Source organism: Moschus berezovskii, chromosome 10 (genome assembly GCF_049115385.1).
Source record: "Moschus berezovskii isolate FMDL1 chromosome 10, NW_MosBer_1.0, whole genome shotgun sequence".
NCBI classification, from domain to species: Eukaryota; Metazoa; Chordata; class Mammalia; order Artiodactyla; family Moschidae; genus Moschus; species Moschus berezovskii.
In genome coordinates this window covers 76743752-76763994 of record NC_142469.1, presented here as the reverse complement: position 1 = coordinate 76763994, position 20243 = coordinate 76743752, and the positions used below count along the sequence as shown (strand labels likewise).

At 37.4% G+C, this 20243-nt stretch overlaps 1 protein-coding gene across 2 annotated transcripts in view; it reads left to right on the top strand.

Annotated features, from left to right (window-relative positions):
* The window catches only part of MED23 (mediator complex subunit 23), a 45211-nt gene extending 26268 nt beyond the window's left edge, over positions 1 to 18943 (top strand). For both annotated transcript variants that reach the window (XM_055433136.2, XM_055433135.2), the window contains 13 exons: positions 520 to 683; positions 3596 to 3720; positions 4754 to 4959; positions 5048 to 5228; positions 6513 to 6683; positions 7127 to 7343; positions 9000 to 9236; positions 10191 to 10356; positions 10920 to 10992; positions 13967 to 14181; positions 15059 to 15179; positions 15910 to 16041; positions 17863 to 18943. In XM_055433136.2, the coding sequence (XP_055289111.1) occupies positions 520 to 683; positions 3596 to 3720; positions 4754 to 4959; positions 5048 to 5228; positions 6513 to 6683; positions 7127 to 7343; positions 9000 to 9236; positions 10191 to 10356; positions 10920 to 10992; positions 13967 to 14181; positions 15059 to 15179; positions 15910 to 16041; positions 17863 to 18030 (2176 nt within the window). In that variant the 3' untranslated portion in view covers positions 18031 to 18943. The remainder of the gene's footprint in view (positions 1 to 519; positions 684 to 3595; positions 3721 to 4753; positions 4960 to 5047; positions 5229 to 6512; positions 6684 to 7126; positions 7344 to 8999; positions 9237 to 10190; positions 10357 to 10919; positions 10993 to 13966; positions 14182 to 15058; positions 15180 to 15909; positions 16042 to 17862) is intronic.
* The last annotated feature ends 1300 nt before the right edge of the window (positions 18944 to 20243 follow it).

The window sequence follows — 20243 nt, the reverse complement described above, 5'->3', positions numbered from 1 at the left end:
GCTTCTGGAGTGTTTTATTTCCAGTATAGAAAAAGTAGAGTTCAGCTTAAATAGAAACCTACTAAGATAGTTGAATCATTGCTTGGGGATTTTTGGACTGAGAACAAGTGCTTCCACGACCTTTGACATAGTGCTTATTTAGGTTTTGGTTAAGTATCATGTCATTTCGATTTTGCTCTAATTGAAAATATATTCCAAATTTTTAAAGATGTCATTTTTGAAATGCTGTGTATCCAGGTGACATTTTTTTCTAGTCCTTAAAGCTACACACTATCTTTTTCAGATGGGTAAAAATGTCAGATGATTTTTGCTATTAAATTTTCACCTCAGGTTTTTAAAAAAACAAGTTAAGCAAAGCTTATTTTCACACAAAAGAGTCTGTTTTTAATCAAAGAAGAGAAATTTATAGTTTGCATGTTTCCCCATTGTGATTAACCTAGAATTACATTTAATTCTTGAGTTCTGAGTTTATATGCAGCTTAACTTTTTCATGATTGTGTTTGTTCTCCCACCTTGCAGTGTTGAGAGCACTGCACTCAGGCTTATAACAGCACTAGGTAGCTCAGAAGTACAGCCGCAGTTTACACGCTTCCTCAGTGATCCCAAGACGGTGCTTTCAGCGGAATCCGAAGAACTGAACCGCGCCTTGATCCTGACCCTAGCTAGAGCAACTCACGTAACAGGTACAGTGAACACACAGCCACCAGCAGCAGGAACGAATGTGTCAGAGGGTGCTGTGTCTCCTGATACTGGGCGGGGGGTGGGGGGTGACATATTGAAAAGATTCTTCTCACTTGGTTATCTTTACCATTTCAGTCATTAAAGCAGGTTCTTCTGTACTACCATTTTAACTTGGTTGAACGTCAGTTTTTAGTCATCTGACATCGTTTTAAAGTCATGGTTCCTGAGCTTTTTGGTCTCAGGACCACTTCATACTCAAAAATAATAATAATAATAATGATTAAAATTCCCAAACATTTTCTGTTTATATGGATTATATCTATGATATTTGCTTTATTAGGTATTAAAGTAGGACTTTTTAAGATCTGACTCATTTAAAAATAAGAATAAAAAGCCTATTGCATGTTAACATAAATAATGTAATTTTTGGTGTAAAGGAACATAGCTGAATTTAATGTCTGGTGTAAAGGAATATAGCTGAATTCTCTTACATTTCACCTATTGTAGATGTTATTATAGGAAAAGGAGTACATCAAGGCTGTATATTGTCACCTTGCTTATTTAACTTATATGCAGAGTACATCATGAGGAACGCTGGGCTAGAAGAAGCACAAGCTGGAATCAAGATTGCTGGGAGAAATATCAATAACCTCAGATATGCATATGACACTACCCTTATGGCAGAAAGTGAAGAGGAACTAAAAAGCCTCTTGATGAAAGTAAAAGAGGAGAGTGAAAAGGTTGGCTTGAAACTCAACATTCAGAAAACAAAGATCATGGCATCTGATCCCATCACTTCATGGGAAATAGATGGAAAAACAGTGGAAACAGTGTCAGACTTTATTTTTGGGGGCTCCAAAATCACTGCAGATGCTGATTGCAGCCATGAAATTAAAAGATGCTTACTCCTTGGAAGGAAAGTTCTGACCAACCTTGATAGTATATTAAAAAGCAGAGACATTACTTTGCCAACCAAGGTCCGTCTAGTCAAGGCAATGGTTTTTCCCGTGGTCATGTATGGATGTGAGAGTTGGACTGTGAAGAAGGCTGATCGCCGAAGAATTGATGCTTTTGAACTGTGGTGTTGGAAAAGAGTCCCAACCAGTCCATTCTAAAGGAGATCAATCCTGGGTGTTCATTAGAAGGAATTATGCTAAAGCTGAAACTCCAATACTTTGGCCACCTCATGCGACGAGTTGACTCACTGGAAAAGACTCTGATGCTGGGAAAGGTTGAGGGCAGGAGGAGAAGGGGACGACAGAGAATGAGATGGCTGGATGGCATCACCGACTCGATGGACATGAGTTTGAGTGAACTCCGGGAGTTGGTGATGGACAGGGAGGCCTGGCGTGCTGTGATTCATGGGGTCGCGGAGAGTCGGACACGACTGAGCAACTGAACTGAACTGAACTGAAGTAAAAAACAAAAAAAAAATGTGGTTTCACATAGATATGAGGTTGGGAAGGGAAAGAGTATTTTAAATAGCTTTTTCAGCTAACTATGAATCTGCTTTATTATCACACAAAATTGAAAAACTGGTAGTTTCTTAAATGTTCATTGCAATGTGGAATCCAAAGCCCTATCAGGGAACTCTGTACTCTGTCACATTATAATCCACTGATCTATTTTGTACATTTAGTGGATTTTGTGTTCATGCATATTTTAACTTTATGGATTGGTTTTTTGGAAAACATTGATTTGCTTGATTACATAGGTAGGTCTTATAAATGTTGACACATTTCATTATACCGTATCAGAAAATTATATTCTTAACCTTTCTACAAATTTCATTAGGAAAAAAGTCTTTAAGTTTTAGAAAGCTATTAGGCTTGTAGTAGTGGATACAAGTTTTCCAAAATCCAGATTTTCGCTTGAAAGATCAAATTTTATCATTGGTGAAAGATACAGTCATTTGTTCTTCTTAAAGTTAGAGGCTCCCTTTATTAATTTTCAAGAAAATATCTGCCTAATGCCCAAATCTGAAAAACTATATGTTCTTTCAAGTAAAATTGGGATTCCATGAAAAAAGAGCTAATTTGACCCAATATTCAATCACAAAGTATTTTTCCTCAAGATAACCTTCATACTTTAATATGTAGCTGGAACACCTTATGCATACTTCCATTTTATCACACAAGATGTTACAAACAGATGTACTTAAGGGCTGATCCAAGATAGTCTTTAGTGAAACTGGCAGTTTTTTTCCTGCTAAGAGTGTGTTGTGAAGATTACAATGCCTTTGAGTATAATTTGGTGCCACTGTTTGATTTGTTCCAGCGGCCAGCAGTTTTCCCCACCATTGCTTTTGCACCATCAGTGCACATTTCAACATGGTAAAAAGGTCAATGGTATCTTAGTATTATTATTATTATTTTAATAATGCTGACCTCATCAAATCCTTGAAAGATATTGGGGACCCACAAAGTCTGCAGACCACACTTTGAGAATGGCTATTTTAGAGAAATAGTTACTGAATTTAGCAACCTCAAATACATTTGTGTATACTGTCTTATTTTGCATAAATAAACCTCTTTGATTTAGAGGATTATAGACTATAGGTGTTTCAATCACAGGAAAAGATATCTGCTGTACTTTAACAGTTCTGTTTCGTTGGCTCAGTAAAGTGATTAATTCCTCACTGTCAGGAGAGAACTAAATGAGCAGCCATGGTGGGCCTGTACCACTGTTATGTCATTGGTGTTCTGTAATCTTAAAAAAATGTACCGAATGTCTTTTGCGTTTTTTCACTGGTTATCTTATTTCTTATTTACTGACGTGATTACTGGTTAAGTGATGAATGAATGCTCTGCAGTGAAATTCTCTGTACAAACTTGTGACAAACTTTCTGTGATATCGTCTATGAATTACGGACATGATCTTTTATATCTAGGTTACATTTATTTGTTTGTGTTAGATTTTTTTACAGGCTCTGATTCAATTCAGGGAACTTGGTGTAAAGACATACTTCAGACCATCATGAGTTTTACTCCTCATAATTGGGCTTCACATACTCTTAGTTGTTTTCCAGGCCCACTACAGGTAATTTTGTTTTGAATTATATTATTGAATCTACAGTATATGAAATCAGTCTTCTCACTTAAATATGTTATTCTGGAGAGTTTTGATGACATCCAAAGAAAATTAACTTTTATTTCTCTTTTTGTAAATCTTTGCTATTACTCCCAAAATCTCTTGAGTTGTTTCTTGTCCTATAAAGGACTGGATGTGTCTCTAAAACTGTAATTGTTATGGCTTCATCTTACTAGTTAACAGTTTTAGAATCTTGTGAGATGTAACACATGACCTAAACAATTCTTTCTCTCTCATTGAACAGTAATGGGGAGAAACACAGTGTAGTGGAGCTTTACAGAATATACACATGTACATTTGACAGATTTTTTTTTTTTAATCACACAGAGAGAAAAGCTATAAACTTGGCTATTATAATATAGAGAAAGGAAAACCTCATCTGTCTTCTACTTTTTAAAGAAAATTTTAAGCATAGTAAACATCTGTTTTCTATAACTTCTAATAGGACTGGAACAATAGGTCTCAAACTTATCAGAACCCCCTGGAGAGGTGGTTTAGCTAGCCTCCTAGACACCAGCTGCAGAGCTTCTGATTCATTAGGTCTGAGATGGGGCCCAAGAATTCACATTTCTTACAGGTCTGAGGTCAGGCTAATACTGATGGTCTGGGGACCATACTCTGAGAACCACCTGGCTAGTGTAATGGCTTTTCCTCATAGGGATATTAAAATATGTAACCGAAGAGTACATACATCTTTTTCTTTTTCTCTTTTTTCAAAGATGAGCAGAAGTATCAACAGATGATAGAAGAAAGTTTGAATTGGAATTTCTGTTTAGAAAATCTAGGAAAGGAATCTTACAGATAATCTAATCAGAGCCTTTGTATTCTCCCAATATAGAAATTTAGGCTTTGATTACTGAGTTACTTGAGGGCACATGGAATTTACTAGTGTTAGAGTCAAGCCTGAAACTGGTTTCTTGATTCTGCAGCTAGTGCCCTTTTTACTATAGCCATTGAAATAAACTTCTGATCTTCCTTGTAGGCATTCTTTAAACAAAATAATGTACCTCAAGAGAGTCGTTTTAATCTGAAAAAAAATGTGGAGGAGGAGTATAGGAAATGGAAGTCAATGACCAACGAAAATGACATCATCACCCATTTTTCTGCTCAACGTTCTCCTCCTCTCTTCCTTTGTCTGCTCTGGAAAATGCTCCTGGAAACAGATCATATTAATCAGATTGGCTATAGGTAAGTCAAAAACCTAGATCTGCATTCCATTTGTCAGTTCATTATACTATACAGCAGTGTAATTTATTTTTTACTCTCTGCTTTCCAGAGTACTGGAGAGAATTGGAGCCAGGGCCTTAGTAGTCCATGTGAGAACATTTGCAGATTTCCTGGTATACGAGTTCTCTACGTCAGCTGGAGGTCAGCAACTCAACAAATGCATTGAAATTCTTAATGATATGGTATGGAAGTACAACATTGTTACACTGGACAGATTAATTCTCTGCCTGGTAAGAATACACTTACTTAAGAACAGATTTCTAAGCAGTCTCATTCTCTTTGGATCAGTGTTAATGACTAATGGATCTTGTGCTGATCTACTGTATGTTGTTCCTACTAAAGTAAAAGTTGCTCAGTCGTGTCCGTCTCTTTGTGACCCCATGGACTATACAGTCCATGGAATTCTCCAGGCCAGGATACTGGAATGGGTAGCCTTTCCCTTCTCCAGAGGATCTTCCCAACCTAGGGATCGAACCCAGGTCTCCTGCAGGCAGATTCTTTACTGCCTGAGTTACCAGGGAAGCCCAGGAATACTAGAGTAGGTTATCTATCCCTTCTCCAGGGGAGCTTCCTGACCCAGAAATCACACTGGGGCCTCCTGCATTGCAGATGGATTCTTTACCAGCTGAGCTACCAGCGAAGCCCCATATTGTTTTTAACAATTTAATGAATTTATACTGTAAATCATACTTTGCTATCAATTCCCTAAGGAATTAAAGATTCCCCAATTTCTTTATTCATCCATTCAGTAAGCATGTATTGAATATCTACTATGTTGTATGTACAGAAGGTATAGAAGTAAGACAGATGTGGTCCTGGGTTTGTGATGCTCTGAGATGATTCTTAAAAACTCCTAGAAGAGGCAGGAAGTAGTAAAAAAAAAACAAACAGTCATTTGAGTTTTTTTTTCAGAGTGCTAATAATCATTTATGTATACTTTGGTAGCCATAATATATAAGAAACTGAATGCTTCTTATAGTCACCCAGTATTCTCCAAGTGGTTTTTTTCCTCCTGACTTTGATGTCTATTTCAGGCCAAATTTTAAGAAAAATCACTGAATCAGGCTGGAAACTGCTACATGTTTTAATACTATAGTAGTGATACTTGAAGGGTTTAAGTGCTTAACATTCACCTCTCAGCTCTAGAGCATAGATATGAAGATGGTTACAGTCTAGTAAGGGAAATAAGGTAAGTCTATGAATCAGTAAATAAAAAAGTTAGAGGTGTAGGCCAAGTATTACCAGGCAGCACTGAAAGATCACATCTACTTAGGTGATGGGTCTTGAAGAGAGGGCTAAATTTCAAAAATTAAAGATGGACATTCCAGGTGAGAGCCAAAACTAGGCAAAAAGGGGTCAGGCATGTTTGGGGAATGCTGAACAATTATTTTGGGGTGGATTATACAATAAAGTTCTAATTGTAAGATTTTACTGGTTTCAAATTCAGGCTCTTTGGAGGCTTTCTTTTGCATAGGTTGGTCATTTTCATTTAATTGTTCTGTTTTTCTCCAAAGGCCATGCGTAGCCACGAAGGGAATGAAGCCCAGGTTTGTTATTTCATAATTCAGTTGCTGTTACTCAAGCCAAATGATTTTAGAAATCGAGTAAGTGACTTTGTGAAGGAAAATTCCCCAGAACACTGGCTACAGAATGACTGGCACACCAAGCACATGAATTATCACAAGGTACTAATTAAAATTAGTGCTTCAGTTCATCCTTTTTAAGGCCAAACTTTAGGTCTTTGGCTAATTGACTTGGCTGTTTTCTCTGCAGGTCTGTTCTTTTCTGTCCAATCTATGTAGAAGTGACTTAGCTGCCTAAACTTTCTCGAGGTTCTAGAGTCTCTCTAATATTAAGAACAAATTGAAACTACAGTTTTATTAGGTGTGGGTACTTACAATAGAAAATGAAGAGTTAAACCCAGTCCTTTCATATGTAAATCTCTTTTGGTATATCTTTAGGAGAATAGAAATTTTTGTTAAGGACTCTAGAGTTCATTGCATTGCCAGAGCAAACACAGTTTTATATTCTTTGGAAAATGGCAGGTTTATTTAGCTCTTTTTTTTTTTTTTTTTAAGAAAATTTAAAAGAGATGCCCTAAACATTTACCATTTCCTCACTTCCACAGAAATACCCGGAGAAGCTCTATTTTGAGGGCCTGGCGGAGCAGGTTGATCCTCCTGTGCCGATACAGTCTCCATATCTGCCCATCTATTTTGGAAATGTGTGTCTCCGATTCCTCCCAGTGTTTGATATAGTAATCCACAGGTTTTTAGAGTTGCTCCCGGTATCCAAATCATTGGAGACTCTACTAGATCACCTGGGAGGCTTATATAAATTTCATGGTGAGCTTTTTCAAATTTTAATTCCATCTAAGCTCTCTATAGACAGAAGTAGACTGAGCATGATCATATGAATAATAATAGTTCTAAAGGTTTTAATAATTTTTAATAAAAGCATTTTCAGGAGAAGTGCTATTTGATGATACCTTGACATATAAAATAGACAACATAAAAATATCAATAGGTAAATTATAGCAAAAATAAATAATATGCAAGAGATGCTTTATTTTATATGTTGTGTGATTAATTATCAAATCAGTACAGAAAGAGAGAAGTATGAGTTCAGAACAGATATTACTGTGAACTAAATGGATCTTGGCAAGTTTCTTGGATGGATAGAGTTTGAACTATTATGTATGTGATTTTTATAAACAGGAAAAGAGAGCAAAATAGGCTGGAAAAATCATGGAGGTATTAAAAACAAGGCATTTTTTTTTTAAACAATTGCCTCATTGGGCTAAATTGTACCTGGCAACTCATCACTGTAAATGCCAGGCTGAGAAGTTCTGATTTTATAATCTACAGATAATGGAGAATTAACTAGAAGTTCTTGAGTAAAGTCACGGTATGGAAAGCATTATTTTAGAAAGGTGAGTCCAGTTCTAGTAGCAGCATGTCTTGGAAGGAGGAAGCCATTTCAAAGACTTGAGTCCGTTAGCATCTAACCAAATATGGTGACACTGAAAATGAGAAGGAAGGGAGCGAGAGTCAAGAGTAGGAACTGAGCTTGGTAGACCAGTTATGGGGAGAATATCAAAAGAAAGGAATCGAGGACAACTCTAAAGTTTTGAGCTGGTAACCGAGAACGGTGAAGTCAGTGACAGAACATGGAAGTCCTGGAGCAGCCACGGTAGGGGGATAGAGAGTATTTATCAGGCGGGGTGGTGGCGGGGGTGGGGGGCAGTTCTTCTTAGTCCTTGATCTAAGCTATCTCCTTTATCTAGGATATCTCCCTTCATAGCAGAAGTCTGAATTGCATTTTAGCACTGCAGAGTAGTTACGAAGTTCAAGGGAGCTTTCCTTTAAAACTACTTTTCTTTTTGGATTGGATAATATATGCACCTGATGCAGTGAAAGTGGTTGGTCCCACCCCTGTCCTCTGGCTTATTCTTGTATCTCCCCCTTTCTTTCCCTGTAGGCAGTCAGTGTTACCAGTTTCTTGTGTATCCTACCATAAATATTCTGGGGTTGGTAGTTTATTTTTTTCACAAATATAATATACACATTTTTTTTTATTAACCTTTATAAGGTTTTACAGTTGGTTATTTTGTGTCAGATCATACAAAGCTGCTTCATACATGCCATGATTGATTGACTTAACCAGTCCCCTGTTTTTATCATGTAGGCTATTCTAATCTTTTGCTAGTATAAACAGGCTGCAGCTACATTGTTTACACGTACATCATTTTTGCAGGAAAATTCCAGGAGTGGAATTGCTACATCTAAATGAGATGGGTATCCTTCAGTAGAAGCTGTGTATGTTGTTAGAAGCCTTCTGCCTTGTCCTAAAATAAAAATAGCCATTGTATGCAATTGACTAACATGTGTAATAGTTTTATAATCTTCTGAGCATTTTTTAGCACTCTTGAGAATAGATCAGTTTTTCACAGTAGTCAGTAACCAGATAAACATTGTAGTGACCTGTTTTCTTCTTGGCAGATCGTCCAGTGACTTATTTGTATAATACTCTGCACTATTATGAAATGCACCTGAGAAATCGTGAAAGTCTCAAACGAAAACTTGTCCATGCAATCATTGGGTCACTCAAGGATAACCGACCACAGGGCTGGTGTCTAAGTGACACTTACCTGAAAAATGCTATGAATGCACGAGAAGACAATCCCTGGGTCCCAGACGACTCTTACTACTGCAAATTGATTGGCAGACTAGTAGATAATATCCTTTTTATTGTGATTTTCCAGACTCTACAGAAATAACTGTATGTTGATTTGTGTGAACTTATAGTGTAATTTTAAATATTCCAAAGTTTTTATATATTCTAAGACTTATTTTAGAACATTTTATGTTTTAATTTTTACTTCTGTAAAGGTTTTGAAGTCTTAAATTAGCAGCATAATGCCAGATAGGCAGAAATTTACTGCATTAAAACTTTTATTTAAAAAAAAAAACAAAACCTTAGAGAAGAGATCTGTTTCAAAGAAAAACATTCCTAAATAAATATACTATATATTATAGTACATGCATTTGTTCTGTGGAGAACATAGAACTTTATTGCTTTAAATAAATCCCTGAATAATTTTGAAAACATTAATAGATAATAGTAAAACATTTTTTTGTAGTGAAAAAGATTCTATATTGGTGTTTTCTTTCTTTACCTCTGTTTTAAATTATTAACCCACTATACTTAATATGTCTATACACTATGCTACTCTATTTACTAAATAGAGCAGTTTTACATATATAGGCCTGATTTAATTTTCCTACACAGGAATTACTTCCTGAAGTAAAAGAGCTGCTCATGAGAAAGTAATGTTCTTAATAACTTTCCTACAACTATTAAAATAGGTTGATAAAGGCTTTGGATACCTTGGTTGCATCTATTAACTGTCATGTCACAGTAATAAGACCCCGCTTATATAAGACTAGTCGTTGATACCTGTGGTTGATCATATGGTTGCTATCAACACATGTCAGATTTATTTGTATTCAGATTGTATTGTTTGCCTCTTAAGCTCTCCAATAAATCACTTATTGAGGGCTCGTAATCAGATATATTGATGATCAAATGAAATGTTTACATGTTGAACCTTTGAAAACTGTAAAACACTATACAAACATGAGCCTTTAATCTCAGAATAATCAACCAGTTATTGCTTTAATCGTCTGCACCGATGGCTGGCAAGTCTCCTGGTCCATTCCCAAACTGTGACTGGAGGTTCAATGAGTTTCCCAACCCTGCTGCCCACGCACTGCATGTTACTTGTGTGGAACTCATGGCCTTGGCTGTTTCCGGCCAAGATGTTGGAAATGCTCTTCTAAATGTTGTCCTGAAGAGGTGTGTATCCTGTTTCATGAAATAAGATTCAGTGTGTAAGAGAATGATATTTTATTTGGAGCTGTGAGACACACCTGTTGTCCCAAGGCTAGGACACATTGAATAGTGACTATCTTTAGGTTCCAGATCTTGTCTTAGGGATAAAGGTGAAACGGAATGAGCCCTGAACAGGCAGAAAACCTGGGTTTGTTCCTACTTCTGCTCTTTATTAGCTGTTTGACATTTAACTTAGGAATAATGTTAACTTCTCCCTAAAGATAGTCTTTCAAGATTTTCTTTGTAAAGGCCAATATAAAGTAGGGGATAATGATTGGAGGATAAATATAAATTAGTGAAATAGTCTTTCAGCTCAGCAACCACTGTTAAAGAAGAAAATTGAAAAAATTAAAAAGCCTTTCTTAGCTTTTATTTATATTTTTACTCACTAAAAATCCATTGTAGTTTTATTGAAATAGATCAGTTGTCAGCTCCCAAATTATATATATTCTCAAAGTAAGATCCAGTGTCAACCATATAAAATGTTTTTATAATTTTACCTTTTTGTTCTTTTTCCCAACTAATAGTCAGCCTTTAGTGCCAAGAGAGAACATTACAGCATGGATGAATGCCATTGGATTGATCATCACTGCCCTACCAGTGAGTTAATCATTGTGATTTATACAAGGTCATCATGCAATTAATGAAATGTTTCATTTTTTTTTTCACCTTATTATTGCTTCTAAAATCTACAGTGCCTCTTTTGCATCAGATCTAAATAAATCTACCTGAGTATGGGTCCCTGCATCCCTTGGTCCCACTTTCCTATCCAACTTTAGTTTTCCAATTAAATCTGATCTACTTTTGACCCCTAACATATTATGTATCTATATCTTTTCAGTTCAGTTCAGTCGCTCAATCATGTCCAACTTTTTGCGACCCCGTGGACTGCAGCACGCCAGGCCTCCGTGTCCATCACCAACTCCTGGAGTCTACTCAAACTCATGCCCATTGAGTCAGTGATGCCATGCAACCATCTCATCCTCTGGCATCCCCTTCTCCTCTCGCCTTCAGTCTTTCCCAGCATCAGGGTCTTTTCAAATGAGTCAACTCTTCGCATCAGGTGGCCAAATTATTGGAGTTTCAGCTTCAGCATCAGTCCTTCCAGTGAATATTCAGGACTGATTTCCTTTAGGATGGACTGGTTGGATCTCCTTGCTGTCCAAGGGACTCTCAAGAGTCTTTTTTAACACCATAGTTCAAAAGCATCAATTCTTTGGCACTCGGCTTTCTTTATAGTCCCAACTCTCACATCCATACATGACCACGGGAAAAACCATAGCCTTGACTAGATGGACCTTTGTTGGCAAAGTAATGTCTCTTCTTTTTAATATGCTGTCTAGGTTGGTCATAACTTTTCTTCCAAGGAGTAAGCATCTTTTAATTTCATGGCTGCAGTCACCATCTGCAGTGTTTTTGGAGCCCAAAAAAATAAAGTCAGCCACTGTTTCCACTGTTTCTCTATTTCCCATGAAGTGATGGGACTAGATGCCATGATCTTTGTTTTCTGAATGTTGAGCTTTAAACCAACATTTTCACTCTCCTCTTTCACTTTCATCAAGAGGCTCTTAGTTCTTCTTCACTTTCTGCCATAAGGGTGGTGTCATCTGCATATCTGAGGTTATTGTTATTTCTCCCAGCAATCTTGATTCCAGCTTGTGCTTCATCCAGCCCAGCATTTCTCGTGATGTACTCTGCATATAAGTTGAATAAGCATGCTAACAATATACAGCCTTGATGTACTCCTTTTCCTACTTGGAACCAGTCTATTGTTCCATGTACAGTTCTGACTGTTGCTTCCTGACCTGCATACAGATTTCTCAAGAGACAGGTCAGGTGGTCTGGTATTCCCATCTCTTTCAGAATTTTCCACAGTTTATTGTGATCCACACAGTCAAAGGCTTTGGCATAGTCAATAAAGCAGAAATAGATGTTTTTCTCAAACTCTTGCTTTTCGATGATCCAGCGGATGTTGGCAGTTTGATCTCTGGTTCCTCTGCCTTTTCTATATCCAGCTTGAACATCTGGAAGTTCACGGTTCATGTATTGTTGAAGCCTGGCTTGGAGAATTTTGAGCATTACTTTTCTAGCGTTTGTGATGAGTACAATTGTGCAGTAGTTGGAGCATTCTTTGGCATTGTCTCTCTTTGGGATTGGAATGAAAACTGACCTTTTCCAGTCCTGTGGCCACTGCTGAGTTTTTAAAATTTGCTGGCATATTGAGTGAAGCACTTTCACAGCATCATCTTTTAGGATTCGAAATAGCTCAACTCTGATTCCATCACTTCCAGTAGCTTTGTTCGTAATGATGCTTCCTAAGAATTGATGCTTTACAACTGTGGTGTTGGAGAAGACTCTTGAGAGTCCCTTGGACTGCAAGGAGATCCAACCAGTCCATTCTAAAGCAGATCAGTCCTGGGTTTTCATTGGAAGGATTGATGCTAAAGCTGAAACTCCAATACTTTGGCCACCTCATGGGAAGAGTTGACTCACTGGAAAAGACTCTGATGCTGGGAGGGATTGGGGGTGGGAGGAGAAGGGGACAACAGAGAATGAGATGGCTGGATGGCATCACCGACTTGATGGACGTGAGTTTGAGTAAACTGCGGGAGTTGGTGATGGACAGGGAGGCCTGGCGTGCTGTGATTCATGGGGTCGCAAAGAGTCAGACATGACTGAGCAACTGAACTGAACTGTAGGCCCACTTGACTTCCCATTCCAGGATGTCTGGCTTTAGGTGAGTGATCACACCATTGTGATTATCTGGGTCATGAAGATCTTTTTTGTACAGTTCTTCTTTGTATTCTTGCCACCTCTTCTTAATGTCTCTTGCTTCTGTTAGGTCCATACCATTTCTGTCCTTTATTGTGCCCATCTTTGCATGAAATGTTCCCTTGGTATCTCTAATTTATCCTTTACTCCTGCAAATGATGCTTGTTGACACATTTTTCAGGTACTTCTGCCATATAAGATAATATACCAGGACGCTTTTCCTTCTGTTACCTTCTCTAAAGCCTGCTCATTCTTTGCTAACTTAGGGCTTGCTTTTTCAGCGAAGCCTTTTATAACTTCTCCACTCATGCGATGTCTCCCTCTGTGACCTCCACACATGTCTAGTGAGCAGCACACACACGTCTGACATCTTTGAGTGTCAGTAATATTGTCTCAAGCTGTGCTTTCCTAACTTGTTTGATTATGCATCTTTATGAATCACTTTTTCCGTACACTCCTTCAAAATATACATGTATACATATTTGTGAATTATAAATGTGTACCAGCATTACCTGTATAGTAAATATAGGTAAAGTCAATTTACCGTGTAGTAAATATCAACTATTAAGTTAACTGGACAGAGTAATGCCTGGAGCTCTCTTAACTCACAGACACTTCTCCGCAGGTTGTTACTGACTTTATTTGACTCATTGTGAAGCCACACAAAGACAAGCTGGATAAATAGAAAACATTAAAGAATGAGAAAGTGCTGTTATTTCAGGCTTTTGGAGTAGAATACTGGGTATGGAATGGATTACTAGAGAAATGGTGTTTTTCAACAGGCTTTTTCTTGGTTTTATAGGAGCCGTATTGGATTGTCCTTCACGATAGAATAGTGAGTGTTATCAGCAGTCCCAGCTTGACGTCGGAGACAGAGTGGGTCGGCTATCCTTTCCGCCTCTTCGATTTCACCGCTTGTCATCAGTCCTACTCTGAGATGAGCTGTAGCTACACGTTAGCTCTGGCGCATGCAGTGTGGCACCACTCCAGCATCGGGCAGCTTTCTCTCATTCCCAAGTATGTATTATGATTTCCTAAAGACATTTGACTTATTTTGTTTTTATTTTTTAATCTCATGTACACCTGGGGTATATATCTGATTCAGTGGAATAGCTTACACAGTAAAAGTTGTAAGTAGTTTCTAGGTATCAGAAAGCCTCCATTAGTCAGAATTGATTGAAGAAAATTAATTTATATGTATAAGCAATAATCTGGTATTCCATTTTCCTTTATCAGTTCAATGGGCTTTATCAAAGGCATGCTTTTTCCAGAATATATCCCAAAATTTGCCTTTTGAACTGCATACCTGATACTAGCCTATCTTCTGATTTTTATTTTTTGACTAGGTAATTGTATTAATTATATTTAAATTTCTTGAGAATGGTCTTTATATTAGGTTATTCTCTTTTTATTTCAAATAATTCACGTTCCGTCTTTCAGTAATTGTACTATTAGGTAAGGTAAGGTGAAGTGGCTCAGTCGTGTCTGACTCTTTGCGACCCCACAGACTGTAGCCTATCAGGCTTTTCCATCCATGGGATTTTCCAGGCAAGAGTACTGGAGTGGGTTGCCATTTACTTCTTCAGAGGATCTTCCCGACCCAGGGATCAAACCCAGGTCTCCCTCATTGTAGGCAGACGCTTTACCATTTGAGCCACCAGGGAAGTCCTAAAACAACTCCTAAATCTGAAGTAAATTTTTTTCAATAATCAAATGAAAAGAAGAGCCAGTGAGAGATGTGAGATTAATTAGAAATGTTACCAGAATTAAAATTAAGTTTAAAAAAATTATTACAAATTTTACAAATACTTGGATCAGCTGTATTAACAAAAATCAAACAATTTAACTGATTTCAAGTCACAAGAAATTTTTTATTTTTATCTTTAAATTTTAGATTTCTCACTGAAGTACTTCTTCCTATAGTGAAGACTGAGTTCCAGTTGCTTTATGTGTACCACCTTGTGGGACCATTTTTACAAAGGTTTCAGCAAGAGAGAACTCGATGTATGATAGAGGTAAAATTTAATCTGGGTTTTCAATGGTAAGATTAAGTTCTAAAATGTATATTAAGGTTTCTTTCCTAGTGTTTTTCAAACTGTATATCATTACCATTAGTAGGAAAATCAGTTTAGCCAGATCTAAGAGCAATGTTCGAGGCCTTAGCATCCCCGTAACTTAGTATGCCTATTTTGAGTTTGGTGTGGGATGTGCTGAACTGGAGATGCAGGGGAAAATACTTATCATCATGGCTGAGAAGAAAGTTAAAGACGGAGAAGTGCATTTGAGCATGTGCACTATAGTACAGAGGAATTCCTTAAAGTCGTGGAAATGACTAAAGTTGATCCCCTATTACAAAAGTGTAGAGAAAAGAGAATGCGCCAAATATAGAACTTTGAAGTGTGAGACACCCAATGGAACTAAGAAGGGACAGTCCATAAAGGCTCCCTGAGACTGCCAAGTATCCCAGAAATTGAGAGATGATTTCCAGAAAAGGGGTTTGTCTGTCTCTCAATTTTAAATTAGGAAGAGAAAGTGTATTTAATCCCTATTTGGGGTCAGGTGGTGGCACTCTGAATTCCATTATAAATGCAAGCAGTTTCGTATCACTCGTGTACACAGAGGTTTGTGCGATAGTGACAGTTACTCATCAAGGATGTTACCCTCTGTGCTCTTCTTGTCATGGAGACCATCTGCGTCATGATTAAACCATTTTTGACGATTGAAATAATTTTGTTTGTTAAATAGATTGGTGTGGCATTTTATGACATGTTGCTGAATGTGGACCAGTGTAGCACCCACTTAAACTACATGGATCCCATCTGTGACTTCCTGTATCATATGAAGTATATGTTTACTGGTGACAGTGTGAAAGAACAAGTAAGTTCACTTTATTTTCCATTGATGTTTAGTTTTGAAAACTTAAACATGAGGGGACATACGTATACTTGAGTTGATTCACATTGTATGGCAGAAACCAACACAACACTGTAAAGCAATCGTCTGCCAATTTAAAAAAAAATAAACACCTATTATAATTTCTCATATTTTTCCCCCTTGACATTTGCAACAAAACATCTGAAAATGACCTGAGGATATTAATAGTAAACTCATCAGGAAGAAACAGTACAGCATGGCTACTGAAAAGATCAGAGAGGCCTTGTGTTGTGAGCGAAGCAGAGCCTGGTTTTCCCCACAGTGATTAGGGTACACTGTAAGACCATAAGACAAATTGCAGTGTGACTACAAGATTAAAACCAGGAGGATCAGGAGAATAACTAATGAAGGGTATTTAAAAACTGAGGGTGTTGAACTTGGATTTTTTTAAAGTTCTAGGGAATTAATTGGGCTTCCCTGGTGGCTCAGAGGTTAAAGCGTCTGCTTCCAATGCGGGAGACCCGGGTTCGATCCCTGGGTTGGGAAGATCCCCTGGAGAAGGAAATGGTAACCCACTCCAGTATTCTTGCCTGGAGAATCCCATGGACGGAGAAGCCTGGTAGGCTACAGTCCACGGGGTCGCAAAGAGTCGGACACGACTGAGCGACTGAACGGAACGGAACGGAGGGAAGTAATTATATCCTAAATATTTAGGGGGTGGGGGTTTGCCACTTGGAATAGATACTAAATTTGTTCTGTGTCACTTTAAAAGGTATGCACAGTGGTGAAGTTGAAGTTAAGTTGTGACCCAGCATATAAAGAGCCACTCCCTGGGAGGGCTGTCTCCAAGTGGAAAGGACCTCCTTAAATACTTATATCCTGAGTTTCCTGTCTGTGGGAACCAGAATCTTAGCTCTTTTAGAAGGGTGGAGGGAGGGCAAATAGGTGAAGTTAAGTGACCTCCTCTCCATACTTTAATGTTAGTTCTCTCTAGAATGGGAAAGGAGTATACATTGATACACGTTAGCATGAGAATCTTAGTCTTCTGGATTCTCTCTTTGAAGCTGGCGACGTGGAGTTGGTAGGGTGTTGACTCCTTTACACCTCCATAGGATTGTCAAGTGGAAACCAATACAGAAATGTTTTCTTTAGCATATTCCTTATATTTGAGCCTAAGAAACTTTGACACAAGGGAATACAGAAAGGAAGGATTTTTAATGGACCGATCTTTCCTGGTGAGATCCAAGAATATATAAGTAAAGCTAAGAAAGCTATGGAACTGCTTGATGTATTTGTTTCTTTAAAGCATTTTAAGTAATAGTAAGTCTAATATGATTTAGTTTGAATTCCAGGTGTAAATCAAAACCAAAAAAAGTTAACTGTATAGATAAATGTTTTGAACATGAGTTATTCAGAGATCTTTGAAATAAAATGTGCTTTGTGTAAAGATGGCATTTTAAAAGGATGAGTCCCTTGGTGGATGTGTAGAACCCCCAGTGTAAACTCTACTAGCTTTTGGCAGGAGGATGACTGGCTGTCTAGGTCAGGGAGTATGTTTCTGTTAAGTGTATGCATATATAGATAGACACACATACACAAATGTACATATATATAATACGTGTGTGAGGGACAACACATGCTTTTTTCAGGTAAGAAGGAAATAGTTTTATCTCTTTTGTTAAAACACAAAATATGAGAGAACTTCTTATCCACCTGTTCCACTCCCTGGTTTCCTGTCTCAAGAAATGTGTAAGTCACTTCATTAAAAGTGGGAAATTGAACTTCTCTGGTGAAAGTATGTTTTAACGTGCTTTTGTTTTTTAGGTAGAAAAGATTATCTGTAATTTGAAACCAGCTTTGAAACTCCGTCTTCGATTCATCACTCACATTAGCAAGATGGAACCGGCCGCCGTGCCTCCGCAAGCCGTCAGCAGCGGGTCTCCCGCCCCGCAGTCTGCGCAGGTGCCAGTGTCCCTGCCAGTGACTCAGTGAAGTCAGCGTGCGCTGTGCTGGCAGTGGACTCGAGCCTGTTAAATCTGAACCTGACAGTGCTACATTGTGGTGGAGCAGAGGCAGCGGTGTTCAGATTGTTTTATTTTGATTCATATGGTGAATCTGTTGACTTCCAGCTCCTGCCTTCCTGTTGCTTTGTCTCTGAGAGATCAAGTAAATTACATGTGGTTCATATCCACAACAAGGTTATTCGAGCTACCTAGGAACACTGACATATCTGATCAAATGACTCACCAGGCACTCTCAATCTTTCCTGTTTTGGCCATTGTTTTTGTTTTTATTTTTTAGTATTAATAACTTATTCAGTCTTCAAATCCAGTTTTAAAGGCGCCACACATGTAAAACAGTTATTAAAATTCCTTTATACATAAATCTCTTTTGGTATATATTTGCAACAAGAGATTTTTGTCAAGTAAAGGACTCTAGATTTCATGGCATTATAGGAGCAAACACAATTTCATACTCTTTTTAAAATGGCTTAAACTTTTTATCATCGATTTCCAAGTAAACAGGCTAATATTCCTATTGAGATAGATTGGCAAGTTTTTGCCTTTGCTGTGGACTTGAATTTACTATATGAAATGAGTTGGAAGCCATGTAAGAAAATAACATAACTTAAGGAAATCATGCTTAAATGGTGATTCTTTAATACCGGTTTCTAAAAGTAAATCAGTTACTTTTCCAGGTTGACACACTTACCTGGCAGATGATGTGATTCTCTGAATTTTTATAGTCTTAAATTTTTTAAGTATTTATATTTTTAAATATCATATACATTTTGGTTTTTTGGAGTTTATTAGATTTGGAGAGGCATACTGTTATTTTGGGGGGGGTGGCATTAAGATTGTAAAAGACTTGGAAAATAATTAGTAAAATCTATTGAACGAATAAATTGTCTGATTAATTACTCAGTTTGCATGAGTATCTGCTGGGTGCCTGGCAATGTACTGGCTGGGTTAGAACAGAGAACTGAGCCACCTCCATGGACTGTACACTATAGTCAGTGACTGACATTAACCTCGGAATTAAGAGGTACTGATTTTTTTAAAAAGAATTATAATCACTAGATCTTTATTTGCCATGCAAGGACAGCTTAAAATTTGTATAATGGTATAAACAATTTTTCTAAGCTAATGATATTCTTAAAATTCTCCAGAAATTTTATACTAGAAATGATTTCAAGTATTACTCTTAACCTCGTCTCCATATATTCTTGCTGCCTCAAGGAATACATTGCTTTGAGATCCCAGAATAGAAATAATTGTAACAATAGTATTATACAAATAGAATAAAGAGACAAATTCAATGTCAGTTTCTTAAGGACTTACACATTTCAGTTAATTTTATTAAAAATTCAGTTTTTCCTCTCTAGCTTAAAAAAAAAAGGGAATATGATTTCCCCAAATAGGCTTTTAAGAGGTTAGTATTAATCAGAGACATTAACAGAAGACAGAAGCTTAATTTGTGTTTAGAATACAGCTGAGAAAAAAAATACTTATATCCATTACATCCTAAGATTTTTCTTTTTGAAAACTACTAATAACTTTAGAGTGGCTGTGTTCACTAGGCGTTTCTGCAATGGTAGAAATAGTCATATCTGTGCTGTGCAGTTCAATGGTTAGCTCCATGTGCCTGTTGAGCCCTTAGTGTGCAACTGAATATTTTATTAAGCTTTAATTAATGTAGCTGCCTGTGACTGCTGTACTGGATAATGTTCTCTAGAGTAAGATCCATCATAATTGCTCTTATCTAAAAGTTACTCAGTAAAACACTTATTCTACAAAGTCCATAGTTTCAAGCAATTATCCTTCAATAAAAAAAATAAATTAACTTTTTTTAAAAAAGAATAACAGTCAAAAGTCTTTCATGAGGCCTGCTTCATTACAGACTCCACTTTGAGTTCCATGGAAGTTGGAGGAAAGGGAAAGAGTTCACTTCCCTTGTTTTGGTTCTAGTTTATTTTCACTTACTTTTCCACTTCCTTCACTATATAATAGAGCTGAGATGAGTTTTTAGGATGTTCAGGAGTTCAGCCAGTGAGCACACTCGTAACTGCAATGAGTGAAATGTGGGGCATTTGGAAACTTAGGAAAATGTTAGTTGCTCAGTTGTGTCTGACTCTTTGGGACCCCTTGGACTGTAGCCTGCTAGGCTTCTCTCTCCATGGAATTCTCCAGGCAAGAATACTGAAG